The sequence below is a fragment of the Hemitrygon akajei genome, chromosome 10 (assembly GCF_048418815.1).
Source record: "Hemitrygon akajei chromosome 10, sHemAka1.3, whole genome shotgun sequence".
NCBI lineage: Eukaryota > Metazoa > Chordata > Chondrichthyes > Myliobatiformes > Dasyatidae > Hemitrygon > Hemitrygon akajei.
Window position 1 is genome coordinate 139,491,755 of NC_133133.1, and position 17,884 is coordinate 139,509,638.

At 40.6% G+C, this 17,884-nt stretch overlaps 1 protein-coding gene across 5 annotated transcripts in view; it reads left to right on the plus strand.

The window, feature by feature from the left end:
• LOC140734722 (actin nucleation-promoting factor WASL-like) overlaps positions 1-17,884 on the plus strand; it is an 85,115-nt gene that overhangs the window by 64,502 nt on the left and 2,729 nt on the right. For 3 of the 5 annotated variants that reach the window (XM_073059097.1, XM_073059099.1, XM_073059101.1), the window contains 3 exons: positions 1,708-1,725; positions 9,376-9,914; positions 14,705-14,807. In XM_073059097.1, the coding sequence (XP_072915198.1) occupies positions 1,708-1,725; positions 9,376-9,914; positions 14,705-14,807 (660 nt within the window). The remainder of the gene's footprint in view (positions 1-1,707; positions 1,726-9,375; positions 9,915-14,704; positions 14,808-17,884) is intronic. The other 2 variants (XM_073059098.1, XM_073059100.1) reach the window with 1 other exon arrangement.

Here is a 17,884-nt window from a genome sequence, read left to right on the forward strand (position 1 = left end):
GGGGGGAGAAGTTCCCTTCTATTATTAAAGAGAGGAAATTGTTTTCCTACATTCATCATTTTTAACTATTTATTATATATATCGATTTAATATTTTGGAAATGATCCAAAGATTTCTGCTTCTAATAACTAGATTTCCATCCTTGATAAAATCCACCATGTATTCTTTAACACTTTAATTCTCTTTTTATAGGACACTGAAATCAAAACAGTAATTTGTGGCCAAACAATTGCTTTTTCAAAACTTATCATGATCTCTCTGCATCTGAATTGAGATTTTTATTATCTTTCCAAATTGTATGTAAATGCCTTTGCTTGGAATTCTAAACTCTTAATTCCTTGCTTTGTATCCAGAGTGTGACATCTGTTAGTATTAAGTCACGACTGCTACCATTTTGTTCAGTTCATCACTTTGTGTCATTCTTAGCCATCTTTACAATTTGTAAAATCCTATAAATTAATATTTCTTAAAACAAGGTCACTTTTGTTATGTTTTATGTAGCACTCATAATGTAGTCCTATAACCTATAGAGTTCCTAGAAAGACTATCCTTTGTTTCTGAGCCTCAAGTGGTATTAAGATGGGTAGCCAAGTTGGTGATAGTTTTTAGACTGTGTGTTAAACGAATGACAAAGTGACAGAATGGTAAAAACTCAGTTAACAGTTGATTAACCTTGAATGCACAAGAGGTCAGATTGGAATAGCACAGAGGAGTTACAGCAAAAGGCAAGAACAGACCCATGAAAGGATTTGAAGACCAGGATTAGAATTTTTAGAAATAAGACGTTGCCTTACTGTGAAGTAGACCTGATGAGAGACTACAGGGATAATACTTGAAGGGTCCTGCCACAAATTGAGTTTTGAAGTTTGAGGTAAGAAACTGTCCTAGAATTTTGGGGGTCTGGATAGTCAAGTGTCTTTTGTCAAGTCAAGTATTCTATTGCTTTTTAATGTACAGTACCTTCCTTTAATCTGCTGTTTGAATCAATTGTAGTTTCTGACAGGATATTCACCTTTTTTCTCTGTGAAATATACTTAATTTTGTCTATAAGTGAGGAAATGAATTGCTGTAACCTCAGTTCTTTAGAACTAAGTGTATCCATCTATTAACTGCTGATTAGCCATCCAGTAGAAGTATACATTTAATAATTTTGAATTGCATGTTGGCTGTTACAATGAAAAGGCTTTTTCTTATATTTAACATTAATAAATATTTGTTATAACTTTGCTATAGCTGTAATATTCTTATAACAATGACCAAATTTCATATCCTCAGTGATGAGTATCATGCATAGCTTATAGAATTGGTGTCATTCTGTCTTTCACCCACAGTCGGGGGAAGAGGGTTTCTTCTATTTGGAGCAATATGCTAAACAAAAGCGTGGTAACTTTTTAAGTTTGGTCCAGTTTTTATAAATCTCAATGTTTTATTATTTGCCTCCACATACTTGTTCCATTTTAAAGATCAATGTTTGTGCAACCTTGGAGTTTTTGACCACATCCTTCATTTCATTTTTCAAGATGGTCATGTGTCACTCTCTAGTCCTTGGAGTATAATTCTACATTTAGAGAAATGTAATGAAGAATAATATTATCTTTTCCTTGTCTGGAAAACATTTTTGATCCTACTTGCTTTTTAAAGCTTTCTTGAATGCTTACCTTTAGTTGCTCTTACCACAAAATAAGTTGTATCTTTTCCCTTTTAAAGGTTCACCACAGTGGTATGGTATGTAATTGAGCAAAGTATGCACTTGCAGGTTCCTTTCTGAAACATTGCTGTGTGAACGGAATGCACTAACCATTGAAGTTAATTTTGAAGATGCCTGTTTTCCATACCTACTATACGTAATTGTAAAACCTTGCAATTTTGCCAGAATTAAGTGTTCTTCCTTCTCCTCCCCCTCCTCCCCCCATTATGCAGAAATTATCTTTAACTCATGACTTATCAATGTCTTGTTGATGGAGTGTGCGTCTTTAATATGTTGTCCTTGATATACACTGATAAACAAAGTAAAATAGTTTCAAAATGGTCTCTATCCGCCAAAATTGATCTGGGTTTTGCAATTTTCAAAACTTTTTATGGATTCACTCGATTCTGGAAATTACAAATGTCACTCCACTCTTTAAGGAGGGAGGGAGGTCAAAGAAGGAAAATTATAAGCCATTTAGCCGGACCTCTGTAGTTGAAAAGTTGTTGGAGCCAGTTATTAAGGGTGTGGTTTCAGGTTACTTGGAGATGCGTGATAAAATAGGCCAAAGTCAGTATGGTTTCCTTAAGGGAAAATCTTGCCTGACAAATCTTTTGGAATTCTTTCAGGAAATAGGCAGAATTGACAAAGGAAAATCAATGATATTGTTGACTTGGATTTTCAGAAGGCCTTTGACAAGCTGCTGCACATGACATCGCTTAACAAAATAAAAGCCCGTGGTATTACAGAAAAGATAAGCTGGCTGGCAAAAGGCGAAGAGTGGAATTGATGAATTTGTGTCCAAGTTTGTGGGTGATACAAAGATAGGTGGAGGGGCATATTGTGTTGAGAAAACAGGGAATCTGCAGAAGGACTTGGACAGATTGGGAGAATGGGCAAAGAAATGGCAGATGGAATGTAGTCTCGGGAAGTGTATGGTCATGCACTTTGCTAGAAGGAATAAAGGCATAGATCATTTTGTAAGTGGGAAGAAAATTTTTAAAAATCAGAGGTGCAAAGAGACTTGGGAGTCATTGTGCAGGATTCCCTATAGGTTAACTTACAGGTAGAGTGGGTGTTAATGAAGGCAAATGCAATATTAGTATTCATTTCAGGAGGACTAGAATATAAGAGCAAGGATGTGATGCTGAGGCTTTATAATGCACTTGGAGTATTGTGAACAATTTTGGGCCCCTTATCTAAGCAAAGATAAAAGATTTTAAAAGTACATAAAAACTAAATTACAGTAAGAAATACTGTATGTGTATCACTCAAAAAGAGAAGAGAAAAAAAATACTAAGGTTGTGTTCATGGGTTAATTGTCCATTCAGAAATCTGATAGCAGAGAGGAAGAAGCTGTTTCTGAAGTGTTGAGTGTGTACCTTCAGGCTCCTGAACATCCTCATTGGCATCAATGAGATGAGGGCATGCTCTAGTTGATGGGGGTCCTTAATGATGGATGCCACCTTTTAGGGGCATCACCTTTTGAAGGTGTTCTGGATATTGGGGATGCTAGTGCCCTTGATGGAGCTAGCTAAGTTTTTATACCTTTCTGCAGCTTTTTTCATTCCTGTGCAGTGGCTACTCCATACCGGACAGTGATGCAACCAGTTCGAATGCACTCCACAGTATATATGTAGAAATTTCCTCATTAACATATGAGGAATGTTTGATGGCTCTGAGGAGGGATCTCATTGAAACCCATCGAATATTGAAAGATAAGATAGGGTGAATGTGGAGTGAATGTTTCTTATGGTAGCTGAGTCTAGGACCAGAGGGCACAGCCACAGAATAGAGGGACATCCACTTAGGACAGAGGAAGAATTTCTTTAGAAAGAGGGTTGTGAATCTGTGGAATTTATTGCCATGATACCTGTGGAGACCAAGTTATTGAGTATATTTAAAGCGGAGGTTGATACCTTCATGATTATTAAGGGTGTCAAAGGCTATGGGAGAAGGCAGAAGAATCGGGTTGAGAGGGATGATAAGTCAACCATGATGGAATGGCAGAACAGACTCAATTAGACAAATGCCCCAATTCTGCTCATATGTCTTACAGTCTTAATGGAATTTTTTTAATGTTCTTCCTGGTAACAGGAATCTGGAGTACCACCTGCTTACTTATTTAAATTAGTATTTCACCACCATTCAATAATCCACATCTTTGCAGCAATTCTGTGTAAAATACATTAGAGACGTGTAAGCAACTGAAACTGAGTAAATTTTTCCCTTTGGTGATCTGCTGATGTGGCTGATTTTATTACAACTTCATCTCTATGGGAACAACTTGTTCAAATGTGAAGATAAAGATTGCAGAAATTATTCTGGGTGTTGAATGACTTTTACATCTGTTTGGTCATGGATTAGGTATATTTCCTCCTGTTTCAAAATACAGCAGCAGGAAAAACATGGTGATATTTTAAACCCTGCTGTTGCCCTATCATGTCACCTTCAGGCTGAATTAAAGCATAAACTGTACATGGAACAAGACTTATTTGATTGCCTCTCTGGTGTAGCTAACAGTCTTGCTTCCTTCATTTTTTTCATTAGTGCTAGTTCAGTGATCCTGTTAGGGAGCTAAGACAATATTTAGTACTATGATCTACAGGGATTAAGACTTACAATTTGTTAGTGTCTAGATTTTCTTTTATATTTTGAGACTTGGTTTAAGAACAACTTCAGTTGTGCTGACTTCTATTGGTGATAATGCGTTTCGAATTGTTAACAGACTAGGCCTACAAAGTTCACTATATTTTGAGTTTTGCATGCTCAATTTCGTTCTCTTGCAGACAGCAGTTTAGTCAAAACCTTTGGTTCAGAAGGTTTAGGCATCTTTTTCATTTATTTTCCACAGCTTACAGTGATGTTATATCCAAATTGCCATACTTAGAATCTCTAATTTGTTGGTTCAAAGTGGAACATGGCCTTATTAATACCTTTTAGTTTCAACCTACATGACATCAAGATTGCTGACTTTAATTCCAGTGGTTCATTTGAGTCAGGAGATACAGCACCCTCTGCTCCAATTTCTGGCATTGTTGTACACTTCTCTCAAAGTTTTTGTTAGTTTGACCATCTTGGTAATATGAAGCATATCAAGGCAAATTAAATATTTTCCCTATTGTGTCATTTAATATGAATCAAGGTCCAGTTGAAGGCTATTTTCACATTTCTGTTTTTCCTTCGCTCCTTTTGTGAGGTTTTCTCCGATTAAAAATGTCTGTTGTGCAGTCAACATTGTCTACATTCTATCAACACTTTAAGCTATACACAGATCTGTTTTAACATTAAGAACAGAATATCCCACGTAGGATTTCTTTCGCACCAAAAGGATACTGTTGGAAGTGACTTGCTACAGACTTTATAAAAAAAAGATGCAATTGTAATTGGATTGAATCGATTAGTTAGTCATTTTCTTAAATAAATTTCTTTTAAAAAAAAAATACAGAAGTGGAGAACTAGGCTGTCATGTATTTCCTTAGCCTTTGTGCAGCAAAAACTGAAGGATGGCAAGAAACATTTTTGTCATCAAAGAACAACATTAAATTCTCTTGATGCATAAGATTTGCCAAACTTTCAAGCAGTATCACATTTGATTTGATAAAGCATGTTTCTTTTAATGTGAATTCCCTGGATGCTTCCGATTTGCATAATTGGTACAGATACAATTTGTATTTTAATCAATCTATAAACTTGTTATTAGGTATCATCAGATTTGAACTTTATCAATGCATCTTGATAAAAAATGTTCATGTGCCAAGTGTGGATATTATGGTCTTGTGCATGCTCTATCACCCTGTAATCCTTATCTACTATGAACAGTGCTGATGTTGTCTGCCACACACTGAACATTGGTGCTGAATCTTACAATTAAACATTCTATAGTTAATATGAATGTTAGCTTTTCAATATTTTGTAGAAATATCTCAAATTAGGGTTTTTACACTTCGTGGAGTTAATGGGGTTGTGAATTAACTTCAGTTGTAACTACTTGCAATAGTTGTAAATAAAACTGCATGGCATGTTCTTTGCCAATTAAATTTCATTTTGTCTTGAAGTTGGTAATAACCGCAGGAAATTCCAAAGTATGTTGACCTTTGCCAATCATGGTTCTTGGGGACAGAAGCTCCTTTTTTAATTTAGTGGGTTCACATTGATTTTAATTTTATAAGTAATCCTGGTATCCAAATGAAAAGATGAAAACAATAATTGCTGGGGCATCTCAATAGGTTAGGTGCCAAAATATTAACTGTGGCCTCTTGCCTCTTCTTACCTACTTATCACCTCCCCCTGGTGCCCCTCTTCTTCCTTTTCTCCCATGGTCCACTCTCCTCTCCTATCAGATTCTCTCGTCTTCAGCTCTTTACCTTTTCAGCCCACCTGGCTTCACCTATCACCTTCCAGCTATCCTCCGTCCTCTCCCCCACCCTTTTATTCTGATGTCTTCTTTCCTTGCCAGTCCTGAAGAAGTGTCTTGGCCTGAAATGTTGACTGTTTATTCATTACCATATATACTACCTGACCTGCTGAGTTTCTCCAGCATTTTGTGTGTGTGTGTGTGTTGCTTTGGATTTCCAGCATCTGCAGTTTCTTGTATTTCAAATGTTAACTATGTTTCAGTTCAGTGATCTCATTAGAATTTGAAACACTATGATAAAACAAGTTTTAAGATGACAGAAAGAAGGAAGGTAAGATGAAAAGCAGGAAGGTCTCTGATAAAATAAAAGGCTGGAGAAATATATGACAAAATGAGTGCTATTATTACAATAATTGACAATTTAAAAATAAAAGAGTGATAAATGGGGACACCAAAGACAAAATTGTTGAACTTGATAGTCTAAAGGCTCTACATCGTGTGCATGTCCAAACAATGTGGTGTCATTATTTCAAGAGAAATTGACAAATTGCCTGTTGGTAAGATTCGTGGCAGACAATCTGGTAAGGGGAAAAAAAGTGTGTGGCATTATAATTGATTTTCTCAAAATGCACTAAATAATCAACTTGAAGTTAAGGAAAGATTGTCAGTGTTTAACTCTGAGGTGGAAGACCAGTAAGGTAGAGATTTCGATGTGGTCTGCCTGAATTTTAGCGAAGTGTTGTCACATACCCATATACCCAAGTGTTTACAAATATAAAAGCTCATCATATACAAAGCAGAACTGCAAGTTTTATCCAGAACTATCACAGTGGTACCAAGTGCTAACTTCATGTAAACCTTTTAATTTTAGTTATCATATGATTTAGAGTTTTCTGCAACCAGTTTTATGAGTGTGCTCCTCAAGTTACTGAGGTTAATTTGAGTAAACTCACCTTTTGCACAGAATAGAGTTTTGCATTTTCAGAGCAAAAGAAAGCCAATGCTAGTTCCAATGTAAATGCTATGTGGTAACTACCTGAATAGAGATTTAATTTGGGTATTCCATGGTTCCGAGCACAACTCAATCATTTTCTGTACAGTTGCACCTCAACCTGAATAATTAAATCCACATTGATAACACAAAATGCACACAATAGAAAGTAAAGCATTCAGATGAAAAGAGTATACATTTCAATTTGGCTAAAAAGTACTAAGTGCTAACTTGATGTAAACTTTTTAATTTTACTTACCTTATGATTTAGAGTTCTCTGCAACCAGTTTTATGTGGGTGCTCCTAAAGTGACGGAAGTTACTTTCAGTAATATCACCATTTGCACAGAATAGAGCTTTAGTGTGTTCAGAGCAAAAGAAAGCCAATGCTAGTTCCAATGTTAAAAGCAAAAGTTAATAAGCCTGTCTGCTGTGCTTAGTGGTGGCTACCTTTTTACCTTTCAATGACTAAGATGTTTACAGCTGATACTAAAAGAAAAACTGGTCACCTGGAGAGATATCAAAGTAATTGCTGAATGACAATTATAATGTGGGATAGCAAACAAAACAAGAGAACACATAATACATGATTAGAACACATAAAGAAACAGACCAGAATATAAATCTCTGAAGTTTCTGAAGGTAGCAGAATGTTTATGATAACGTGGTTACGGTAGTTTTGGATAAAGCATAAATATAAGAAATCTGAGGCTGTACAAAACATTAATTAGAATGCACCTATGGTCACTATTGTACAAAAAGGACATAATCGTCCTAAAAAGTGTCTGGAGGATACTTAGAAGAATGTTGCCAGGACTGGAGAAGTTTAATCATTATGCTCAGTTGGCTTCGCTATTTCCTTTTGAACAATGGAGGCTGAGGAAGATTGAATACACATAAATCACCATAATAGGCCTTAATAGTGAATGGGTAAGAACACCTGATTTGTATGAGTAGTTACAGTTGTGTGAAATCAGGTTAGTGGGTTCAGTGAGTGGGGACAGAAGAGACTCACTACTGGTAAGTAGGTTTACAATTTATTTATAGGACAAGACAGACACTAAACATTGAGTAAATCCTATGCATTATACTCGTTACAGATACTTATCTAAATCAAGCGCCTGAAATGGCAGGACAGAACTGACACCAAATATACACACAGTGGCTAATATTTTTCTAAAGTGTGCACTTAGGTTCTCTTTACTGCAGTACAGTCCCACTGTTTACTGTATTCGTGGCACCTTCAACTACCTGGTCCGTGACAACCCAGAGACCAAAAATTGGGTTCCTCGAGGTTGTCTACTGGCCTGGGTGGGGATAAGTTCCCACTACCTATTAAATTCTCCCAAAGGCGTGCATCTCAACTAGCCTTTGACAACCAAGTCCAGCTCTTGGCCTTCACATGTGGCTTAGCTGCTGATGCCAGCAGAATCATTTCTACTAACAAGAGAGGGAGCAAAGGCAGGTTAGTGGTGCCTTTAAGCTAGTCGCTTGAGGCAGATGGGGCTCAGTTGCCACAGTTGGCAGCTGATCTAAGAGAAGGAGAATTTGATTTCAAACCTCTGCTGTCTTGCAACTATACCCACTCATGGGGAAGGATTCAGGAGTAAACCACGAGGAAAAATCCAGAGCTTGAGTCTTTAAGACCACCCTGTGCTGGGTTCAACACTGATAACTCCTGTGATGCCGCTGTTGGTCTTTGCAGTTCCTTTGGATTCATCAGCTGTATGGAGAGGAGTCTGGGGCAACAGCTTGCCTGTATTTCCCTGGCTTGCAGTACTGGTGGTGCTGCAACAACCATGTAGATAGCTAGAATGCAATATATATGGCCAACCACAACCAACTGAAGGCCTCTGGAGTACGAATTAAGACATACAGAATTCAGATTATGAAGGATTAGAGGGGTTGTGAAGAAACTTTAACATTATATCCTGAAAGTGAAGTGAGAGCAGAGAAGTAAGTGGTCTAAATCTGAATGGCACACTTTTATCTATTGTGGACCTGTTGAGATGTACAGGCTTTTTGTACGGTAAATTTTCATAAAGACAAGGGAGAGTTGGTGGTGATTGAGGAGTGAACTATGATATCACACGTGTGGCCTACGCTCCCAGAAAAGAAAAGTGGGAAGATGTTTCTGGTAGAGGTGTTGGGAATTATAAGGAACATGGTGAAGAAGATGAAGGTACTTTTACACACAAAATGTATATTTAAAAAATTCAAGACATAAATTAGTTTTAAAATTGTTAATACTGAGATGTCTTTGGGGTTCTTTGTTTTCTTGTTGACAACTATGTTCCATTGTAATTCAATGAATACTTACAACTGTCTTGGTTTGTTTCAGCTCCGCCACCACCTCCACCTTCCAGAGGAGGCCCACCACCACCACCACCTCCACATAGTTCAGGACCCCCTCCTCCACCACCAGTTCGTGGCAGAGGTGCACCTCCTCCTCCACCCCCTTCAAGAGCCCCATCAGTAGCTCCATCTGCGGCTCCCCCACCTCCACCACCTTTAAGACCAGGGGTAGGAGCACCACCACCACCACCACCTCCCAGTAGATTATATCCGCCCCCTCCACCAATACCATCAGGTCCCCCACCACCACCACCACCTCCACATCCTGCATCTGGAGGTGCAGGAGTTCCTGGTCCTCCACCACCACCGCCACCACCTCCACCTCCACCACCTGGCCCTCCACCCCTCCCTACAACACTCGAGAGTGATGCTGTCCCTTCATCTACTGGAAACAAATCTGCTCTTCTGGATCAAATCAGAGAAGGCACTCAATTAAAAAAAGTTGAGCAAAGCAATCGACCAGTTTCTTGCTCAGGCAGGGATGCACTGTTAGACCAAATACGACAGGGTATACAACTCAAGACTGTAAGTAAATATTCTGTGTGCTCAATTGTAATTGTAACTCCATTATTATTTTGATAAGTACACGTACAAAATATAAAATATTTGTAAAGCTTTGTAAATAGAACTTAAAAACGACTTAAGTGTTTTGCTAATTGATGTTAAATGACTGAATCGGGATTGAGGGGCTGTTTCACAACACCTGTATTCTTGACAGAAGTTGTGTTCATTTGACTCTTAAAGCCTAACATCTTTCTGTTTCAAAATCACCTGGTGTGGTTTGTAAATGTTAGAAACATAGAAAACATACAGCACAACACAGGCCCTTAGGCCCACAAAGCTGTGCCGAACGTGTCCCTACCTTAGAACTACCTAAGCTTTACCCATAGCCCTCTTTTTAAGCTCCATGTAACCATCCAAGAGTCTCTTAAAAGGCCCTATTGTTTCCACCGCCACCGGCAGCCCATTCCACGCACTCATCACTCTCTGCATAAAAAAAAAAACATCTTACCCCTGACATCTCCTCTGTACCTACTTCCAAGCACCTTAAAACTATGCCCTCTCATGCTAGCCTTTTCAGCCCTGGAGAAAAGCTTCTGACTATCCACACGATCAATGCCTCTCATTATCTTGTATATCTCTATCAGGTCACCACTCATCTTCTTTCGCTCCAAGGAGAAAAGGCTGAGTTCACTCAACCTATTCTCATAAGGCATGCTCCCCAATCCAGGCAACATCCTTGTAAATCTCCTCTGCACCCTTTCTATGGATTTTACATCCTTCCTATAGTGAGGTGACCAGAAGTGAGCACAGTACTCCAAGTGGGGTATGACCAAGGTTCTATATAGCTGCAACATTACCTCTCAGGTCTTAAACTCAATCTCATGATTGATGAAGGCCAATGCACCGTATGCCTTCTTAACCACAGAGTCAACCTGCGAGGCAGCTTTGCATGTCCTATGGACTCGGACCCCAAGATCCCTCTGATCCTCCACACTGCCAAGAGTCTTACCATTAATGCTATATTCTGCTATCATATTTGACCTACCAAAATGAACCACACTTATCTGGGTTGAACTCCATCTGCCACTTCTCAGCCCAGTTCTGCATCGTATCAAAGTCCCGTTGTAACCTCTGGCAGCTCTCCACACTATCCACAACACCTCCAACCTTTGTGTCAGTGACTTTACTAACCCATCCCTCCACTTCCTCATCCAGGTCATTTATAAAAATCACAAAGAGTAGGGGTCTCACAACAAATACCTGAGGCACACCACTGTTCACCACCCTCCATGTAGAATATGCCCCATCTAAAACCACTCTCTGCTTTCTGTGTGCAAGCCAGTTCTGGATTCACAAAGCAATGTCCCCTTGGATCCCATTCCTCCTTACTTTATCAATAAGCCTTGCATGGGGTACCTTATCAAATGCCTTGCTGAAATCCATATATGCTGCATTTTCTGCTCTTCCTTCATCAATGTGTTTAGTCACATCCTCAAAAATTTCAATCAGGCTTGTGAGGCACGACTTGCCTTTGACAAAGCCATGCTGACTATTCCTAATCATATTATACCTCTCCAAATGTTCATAAATCCTGCCTCTCAGGATCTTCTCCATCAACTTACCAACCACTGAACTAAGACTCACTGGCCTATAATTTCTTGGCTATCTCTACTCCCTTTCTTGAATAAGGGAACAACATCCGCAACCCTCCAATCCTCCGGAACCTCTCCTGTCCTGTTGATGATGCAAAGATCATTGCCAGAGGCTCAGCAGTCTCCTCCCTCACTTCCCACAGTAGCCTGGGGTACATTCCATCCGGTCCTGGTGACTTATCCAACTTGATGCTTTCCAAAAGCTCCAGCACATCCTCTTTCTTAATATCTACATGCTCAAGCTTTTCAGTCTGCTGCAAGTCATCATTACAATCACCAAAATCCTTTTCCATAGTGGATACTGAAGTAAAATATTCATTAAGTACCTCTGCTATTTCCTCCGGTTCCATACACACTTTTCCACTGTCACACTTGATTGGTCCTATTCTCTCTCATCTTATCCTCTTGCTCTTCACATACTTGTAGAATGCTTTGGGCTTTTCCTTAATCCTGTCAGCCAAGGCTTTCTTATTGCCCCTTCTGGCTCTCCTAATTTCATTCTTAAGCTCCTTCTTGCTTGCCTTATAATCTTCTAGATTCATATCATTACCTAGTTTTTTTGAACCTTTTGTAAGCTCTTCCTTTCTTCTTGACTGGATTTATAACATCTTTTGTACACCACGGATCTTGTACCCCACCATCCTTTCCATGTCTCATTGGAACGTACCTGCTTAGAACCCCACACAAATATCCCCTGAACACTTGCCACATTTCTTCCGTACGTTTCCCTGAGAATATCTGTTTCCAGTTTATGCTTCCAAGTTCCTGCCTGATAGCCTCATATTTCCCCTCATTCCAATTAAACGTTTCCCTAACTTGTCTGCTCCTATCCCTCTCCAATGCTATGGTAAAGGAGATAGAATTGTGATCACTATCTCCAAAATGCTCTCCCACTGAGTGACCTGGGACCTGACCAGGTTCATTTCCCAATACCAGATCAAGTACAACCTCTCCTCTTGTAGGCTTATCTACATATTGTGTCAAGAAACCTTCCTGAACACACCTAACAAACTCCACCCCATCTAAACCCCTCACTCTAGGGAGATGCTAATCAATATTTGGGAAATCTCCCACCACAACAACCCTGTTATTATTACTCCTTTCCAGAATCTGTCTCCCTATCTGCTCCTCGATGTCCCTGTTACTATTGGGTGGTCTATGAAAAACACCCAGTAGAGTTATTGACCCCTTCCTACTCCTAACTTCCACCCAGAGAGACTCTGTAGACAACCCCTCCATGACTTCCTCCTTTTCTGCAGCCACTATCTCTGATCAACAGTGCCGCGCCCCCACCTCTTTTGCCTCCCTCCCCATCCTTTATGAAAAACCTAAAGCCTGGCACTTGAAGTAGCCATTCCTGCCCCTGCACCATCCAAGTGTCTGTAATGGCTACAACATCATAGCTCCAAGTGCTGATCCATGCTCTGAGCTCATCCACTTTATTCATGATACTCCTCGCATTAAGACACATCTCAAACCATAGGACTGAGCACGTCCCTTCTCTATCACCTACCTGTCCTCCCTTTCGCACTGTCTCCAAGCATTCTCTATTTGTGAGCCAACCTCCCTTTCCTCCGTCACTTCAGTTCAGTTCCCAACCCCCAGCAATTCTAGTTTAAACTCTCCCCAATAGCCTTAGCAAACCTTCCTGCCAGGATATTGATCTCCCTCAGATTCAAGTGCAACCCGTCCTTTTTGTACAGGTCACGCCTGCTCCAGAAGAGGTCCCAATGATCCAGAAATCTGAATCCCTGCCCCCTGCTCCAATCCCTCAGCCACGCATTTATCTTCCATCTCATTCTATTCCTATACTCACTGTCCACGTGGAACAGGCAGTAATCCCGAGATTACTACCTTTGAGTTCCTGCTTCTCAACTTCTTTCCTAACTCCCTGTAGTCTTTTTTCAGGACCTCCTCCCTTTTCCTACCTATGCCATTGGTACCAATGTGTACCACGACTTATGGCTGTTCTCCTTCCCACTTCAAGATATCAAGGACGCGATCAGAAACATCCCAGACCCTGGCACCTGGGAGGCAAACTACCATCCGCGTTTCTTTCCTGTGTCCACAGAATCGCCTGTCTGACCCCCTAACTATAGAGTCCCCTATCACTGCTGCCATCCTCTTCCTTTCCCTACCGATCTGAGCCACAGGGCCAAACTCTGTGCCAGAGGCACGACCACTGTTGCTTCTCCCAAGTAGACTGTCCCCCTCCTCCCCAACAGTAATCAAGCAGGAATGCTTATTGTCAAGGGGGCAGCCACTGGGATACTCTCTAGGACCTGCTTCTTGCTCTTCCCGCTCCTGACTGTTACCGCCTTCTCTGTCACCTGTGGTCCTGGAGTGACTACCTGCCTGTAGCTCCTCTCTATCACCTCCTCACTCTCCCTGACCAGACTAAGGTCATCGAGCTGCATCTCTAGTTCCCTAACGCGGCCCCTAAGGAGCTGCAGCTTGACACACCTAGTGCAGATATTGTCGGTCGGGAGGCTGGGAGTGTCCAGAACCTCCCACATCTGACACCGAGCACAGAGAACCAGTCTCACTCACATACTTTGTCTTTATTTTTAACAGATAACCTATCTGGCCTCGACCCATTATCGCCGAAGCCCCATTGAGCCAAAGCCTTCCTACTCTGTCTCCCACTGCTCCGTCGCCCGCTCCTCAGATGCCCGCTCTGTAAATCTGTCCTCCTTTTTAAACTCTTCCCACTATTCTCACTGGCTGACCTCTACACACTTGCGCAGTCATGCCCCGTTCAAACCGCTGAAGAAATTACCGTCACCTTTTCAACTCTGCTCGCTTTTAAACTCTTCCCACTGTTCTCACTGGCCGACCGCGAGTTTGCGCAGTTATGCCACGTTCAAACCACTGAGGAAATAAATTTAACGGTGGGCTTACTCAAATGAGCCTGATAAATAGGATAAAAATTGGAACTTATGAAGAAGTGCTTTTCTCCCATTAATTGCAAACATAATATTTAGGTCAAAGGTTTGCATGATTCACAAAAGTTGCTGCTGGAAACTCAACTGCAGTTCATCCCAGTTTGCAAGTAACTGTTTAAACAGAATTGCTAACGTGTTTCATATCCAGCATCTGTAGATGTTCTGTTGTTCATATTTTAGACTTCAGCAAATGTTGCACTCTTTCATTTTGTAGGTAAATGACCAGGATTCTTCTTCTCCTTCAACGCCTACAGCAGGGATTGTAGGAGCATTAATGGAGGTGATGCAGAAAAGGAGTAAAGCCATTCACTCTTCAGGTGGGATTTTTAAATTCAGGATGGTTGTCTTGATCCCAGTGATGAAGCCTAACTTCTGAATTCTAATTTTAAAAATAAGCATCCCCTGAACAGTAGCTAAAAGTAGTGTTTGTTGTTACTAGAGAGAAAAATGATACCTCACTACTGCAGACAAATCAACAAAATATTGTCTAGATTATCTGCCTAATATTTATTAATCTTATTTATGGCAGCAGTCTGAGGAACTCTGCCCAACCCGTAAACTAGGAATGAATACTGTTACTGCAGGTTTCAAGATTTGTGAGCATCTTTTTAAGAATGTACAACTGTTCAATGATTCTTGTATAAAGTACCCCTATGCACACCAAATACGGTAAAAACTAATTTTGACAATGGTTCAAGAGCCTAATGGTTGAGGGGATAATAACTGTTACTGAACCTAGTGGCGTGAGACCTGAGGCCCTTGTACATTCTTCCTGATGGCAGTAGTGAGAAGAGGGCATAAACTGGGTGGTGGGGATCCCTGATAATGGATGCTACTTTCCTGTGTCAATGTTTCATGTAGATGTGCTCATTGGTGGGGAGGGCTTTACCTGAGATAGACTGGGCTATATCCGTTGCTTTTTGTAGGATTTTACATTCAAGGCATTGGTGTTTCCTTACCAGGCTATGATGTAGCTAGTCAACATACTCTCCACTGCAGATCTATAGAAGTTTGCCGAAGTTTTAAATTTGATACCAAATCTTCACTAACTTCTAAGGAAGCAAAAGCATTACTGTGCTTTCTTTGTAATTGCACCTAGATGTTGGGCCCAGGACAGGTCTTCTGAAAAAATAACACTAAGGAAGTTAAAGCAGACTCTCCACCTCTGATCATCTGATAAGGACTGGCTCAGTGACTTTGGTTTCCTCCTCTTGAAGTATTAATCAGCTCCTTGGTCTTGCTGACATTGTTATTATTATGGCACCACTCAGCCAGATTTTCAGTATCTCTCTATGTGCAGATTCATCACCACCTTTGATTCAGCCTAAGGCAGTGGTGTCATCAGCAATCTTTAATATGGCATTGGAGCTCTGCTTAGGCACACAGTCTTGTGCACCTTTGCTGATGGAGACTGTGGCGGACATGTCGCTGCCAAGCCAAACTGACTGGGATCTGCAAGTGAGGAAATTGAGGATCCAATTCCACAAGGAGGTATTGAGTCCAAGGGGATGATGGTATTGAATGCTGAGCTGTGCCAATAAAGAGCATCCTGATGTATAAGTATTTGCTGTCCAGATGTTCCAAGGTTGAGAGAAGAGTCAATGAAATGGCATTTGCTGTGGATCCGTTGCTCAGTAGGCAAATTAGGATCTAAGTTGCTTCTCAGGCATGAGTTGATATAGTTCATCACCAGCCCCTCAAAGCACTTCATCACTGTGGATGTAAGTGCTACTGGATGGTAGTCATTGAGGCATGTCACCACATTCTTCTTAGGCACCGGTGTATTTGAAGCCTTCTTGCAGCCAGTGGGTACCCCAGACTGCTAAAGCAAGAGGTTAAAGGTATCAGTGAACATTCCAGCCAGTTGATCAGCACAGGTCTTTAGTACTTGGCCAGATACCCCATCTGGGCTGGAGGCTTTTCGTGGGTTTACCCTCCTGAAGACTGCTCGGATATTGGCCCCAGATCCTGAAATCACAGGATCATCGAGAAAGGTGGAAGTTTGTGATGGTCAAAGCAAGCAGAGAAGACATTATACTTGTCTGGAAGCAAAACCCTGCTGTTGCTTATGTTTGATTTAACTTTATAAGAGGTGATGGTATTCAAGCCTTGCCATAACTGTCAAGCATCCTTTGTTGATTCAAGGTTAGTCCAGATTGCCACTTCACTGTGAGATGGCTTTCCAGAGTTTGTACCAAGATCTCTTTTAACTTTCTTGGTCACCGAACTTGAATACCTCTGATCTGGCCCACAGCAGACTGCAAATTTCATGGTTCTATTAGGGCTTCTGATTGGGGAAGACTGAATGATTTTGTAAGGAAACGCTCGTTTACCATTGTTTTAATAAAGTCCATGACAGCCATGGTGTATTCATTTAACTCCACAGCTGTCCTTAAACACGAAGTTGAAGCAATTCCTTAGCTGCTCTGCTACCTCCCGCAGCCACCTCTTTGTTGTCCTAATCTCTGGAGCTTTGCTCTTCAACCTCTGCCTGTATGCAGGTAGGAGAAGGACAGCCAAGTGATGCGATTTACCAGAATACGGTCTGGGCATGGAATGGTAGGCATTCCTTATGTTAGTATATAACCGTGGTCTGGTATGTTGGGACCTCTGCTACAGGTTATTTGCTGATGGTAATTTGGCAGTGTTTTCTTCAAACAAGCCTGGTTGAAGTCCCCGACCATGATTTGAAATGTGTCGAGGTGGACTTTTTCTTGTTTGGAGACAGCATTGTGCAGTATCTCAAGCTCTTGATTATAGTCAGCTGCTGGTAGTATGTAAACTCTGCTCAGGATTGTGAAGGAGAACTCGCTTGGTACATAGAATGGATGGCATTTGATTGCTGAATCAGAGCGCACTATGAGTTTATCATGAAACACATACCTCCGCCTTTTGCCTTTTCCAAATCAGCAGTTCAGTCCATACTGTAAATCTGGTTTGATCACTGCATCAGCTTGCCTGGAGAAAGCCATGTCTCGCTTAGACATTGTCTCTCCGATACAGCAAGTCTACAGTTTTGTTCTCCAATGACTGCACATTTGCTAACAAGATGTTGAGTAAATGTGGCCTTATCCTCACTGCCTCACTTCCGGCCAAGGTAAAGAGCTTTCATCCATTTAAAGGTGCTGTACCTACTTGGTCAGACGAATTCTCCTGAAGATTGTGAAATCTGTAAATCATTAAGTTGATTTAAATCACCATCAAAGTGATTCTGTGTTCTCTTGTCCTAAAACATAGGATAATTTATATGATCATTCTCTCTACTATGCAATTTCACATGGCAGCTCTACTTCAAAGGTGTTAACTTTTGATCAGATTTTTATTTAGATTAATCAACTCTGCTTTCTTTGACATTAAACCTGAGAGCAAAGTAAAAACTTCATATTTTTCACAA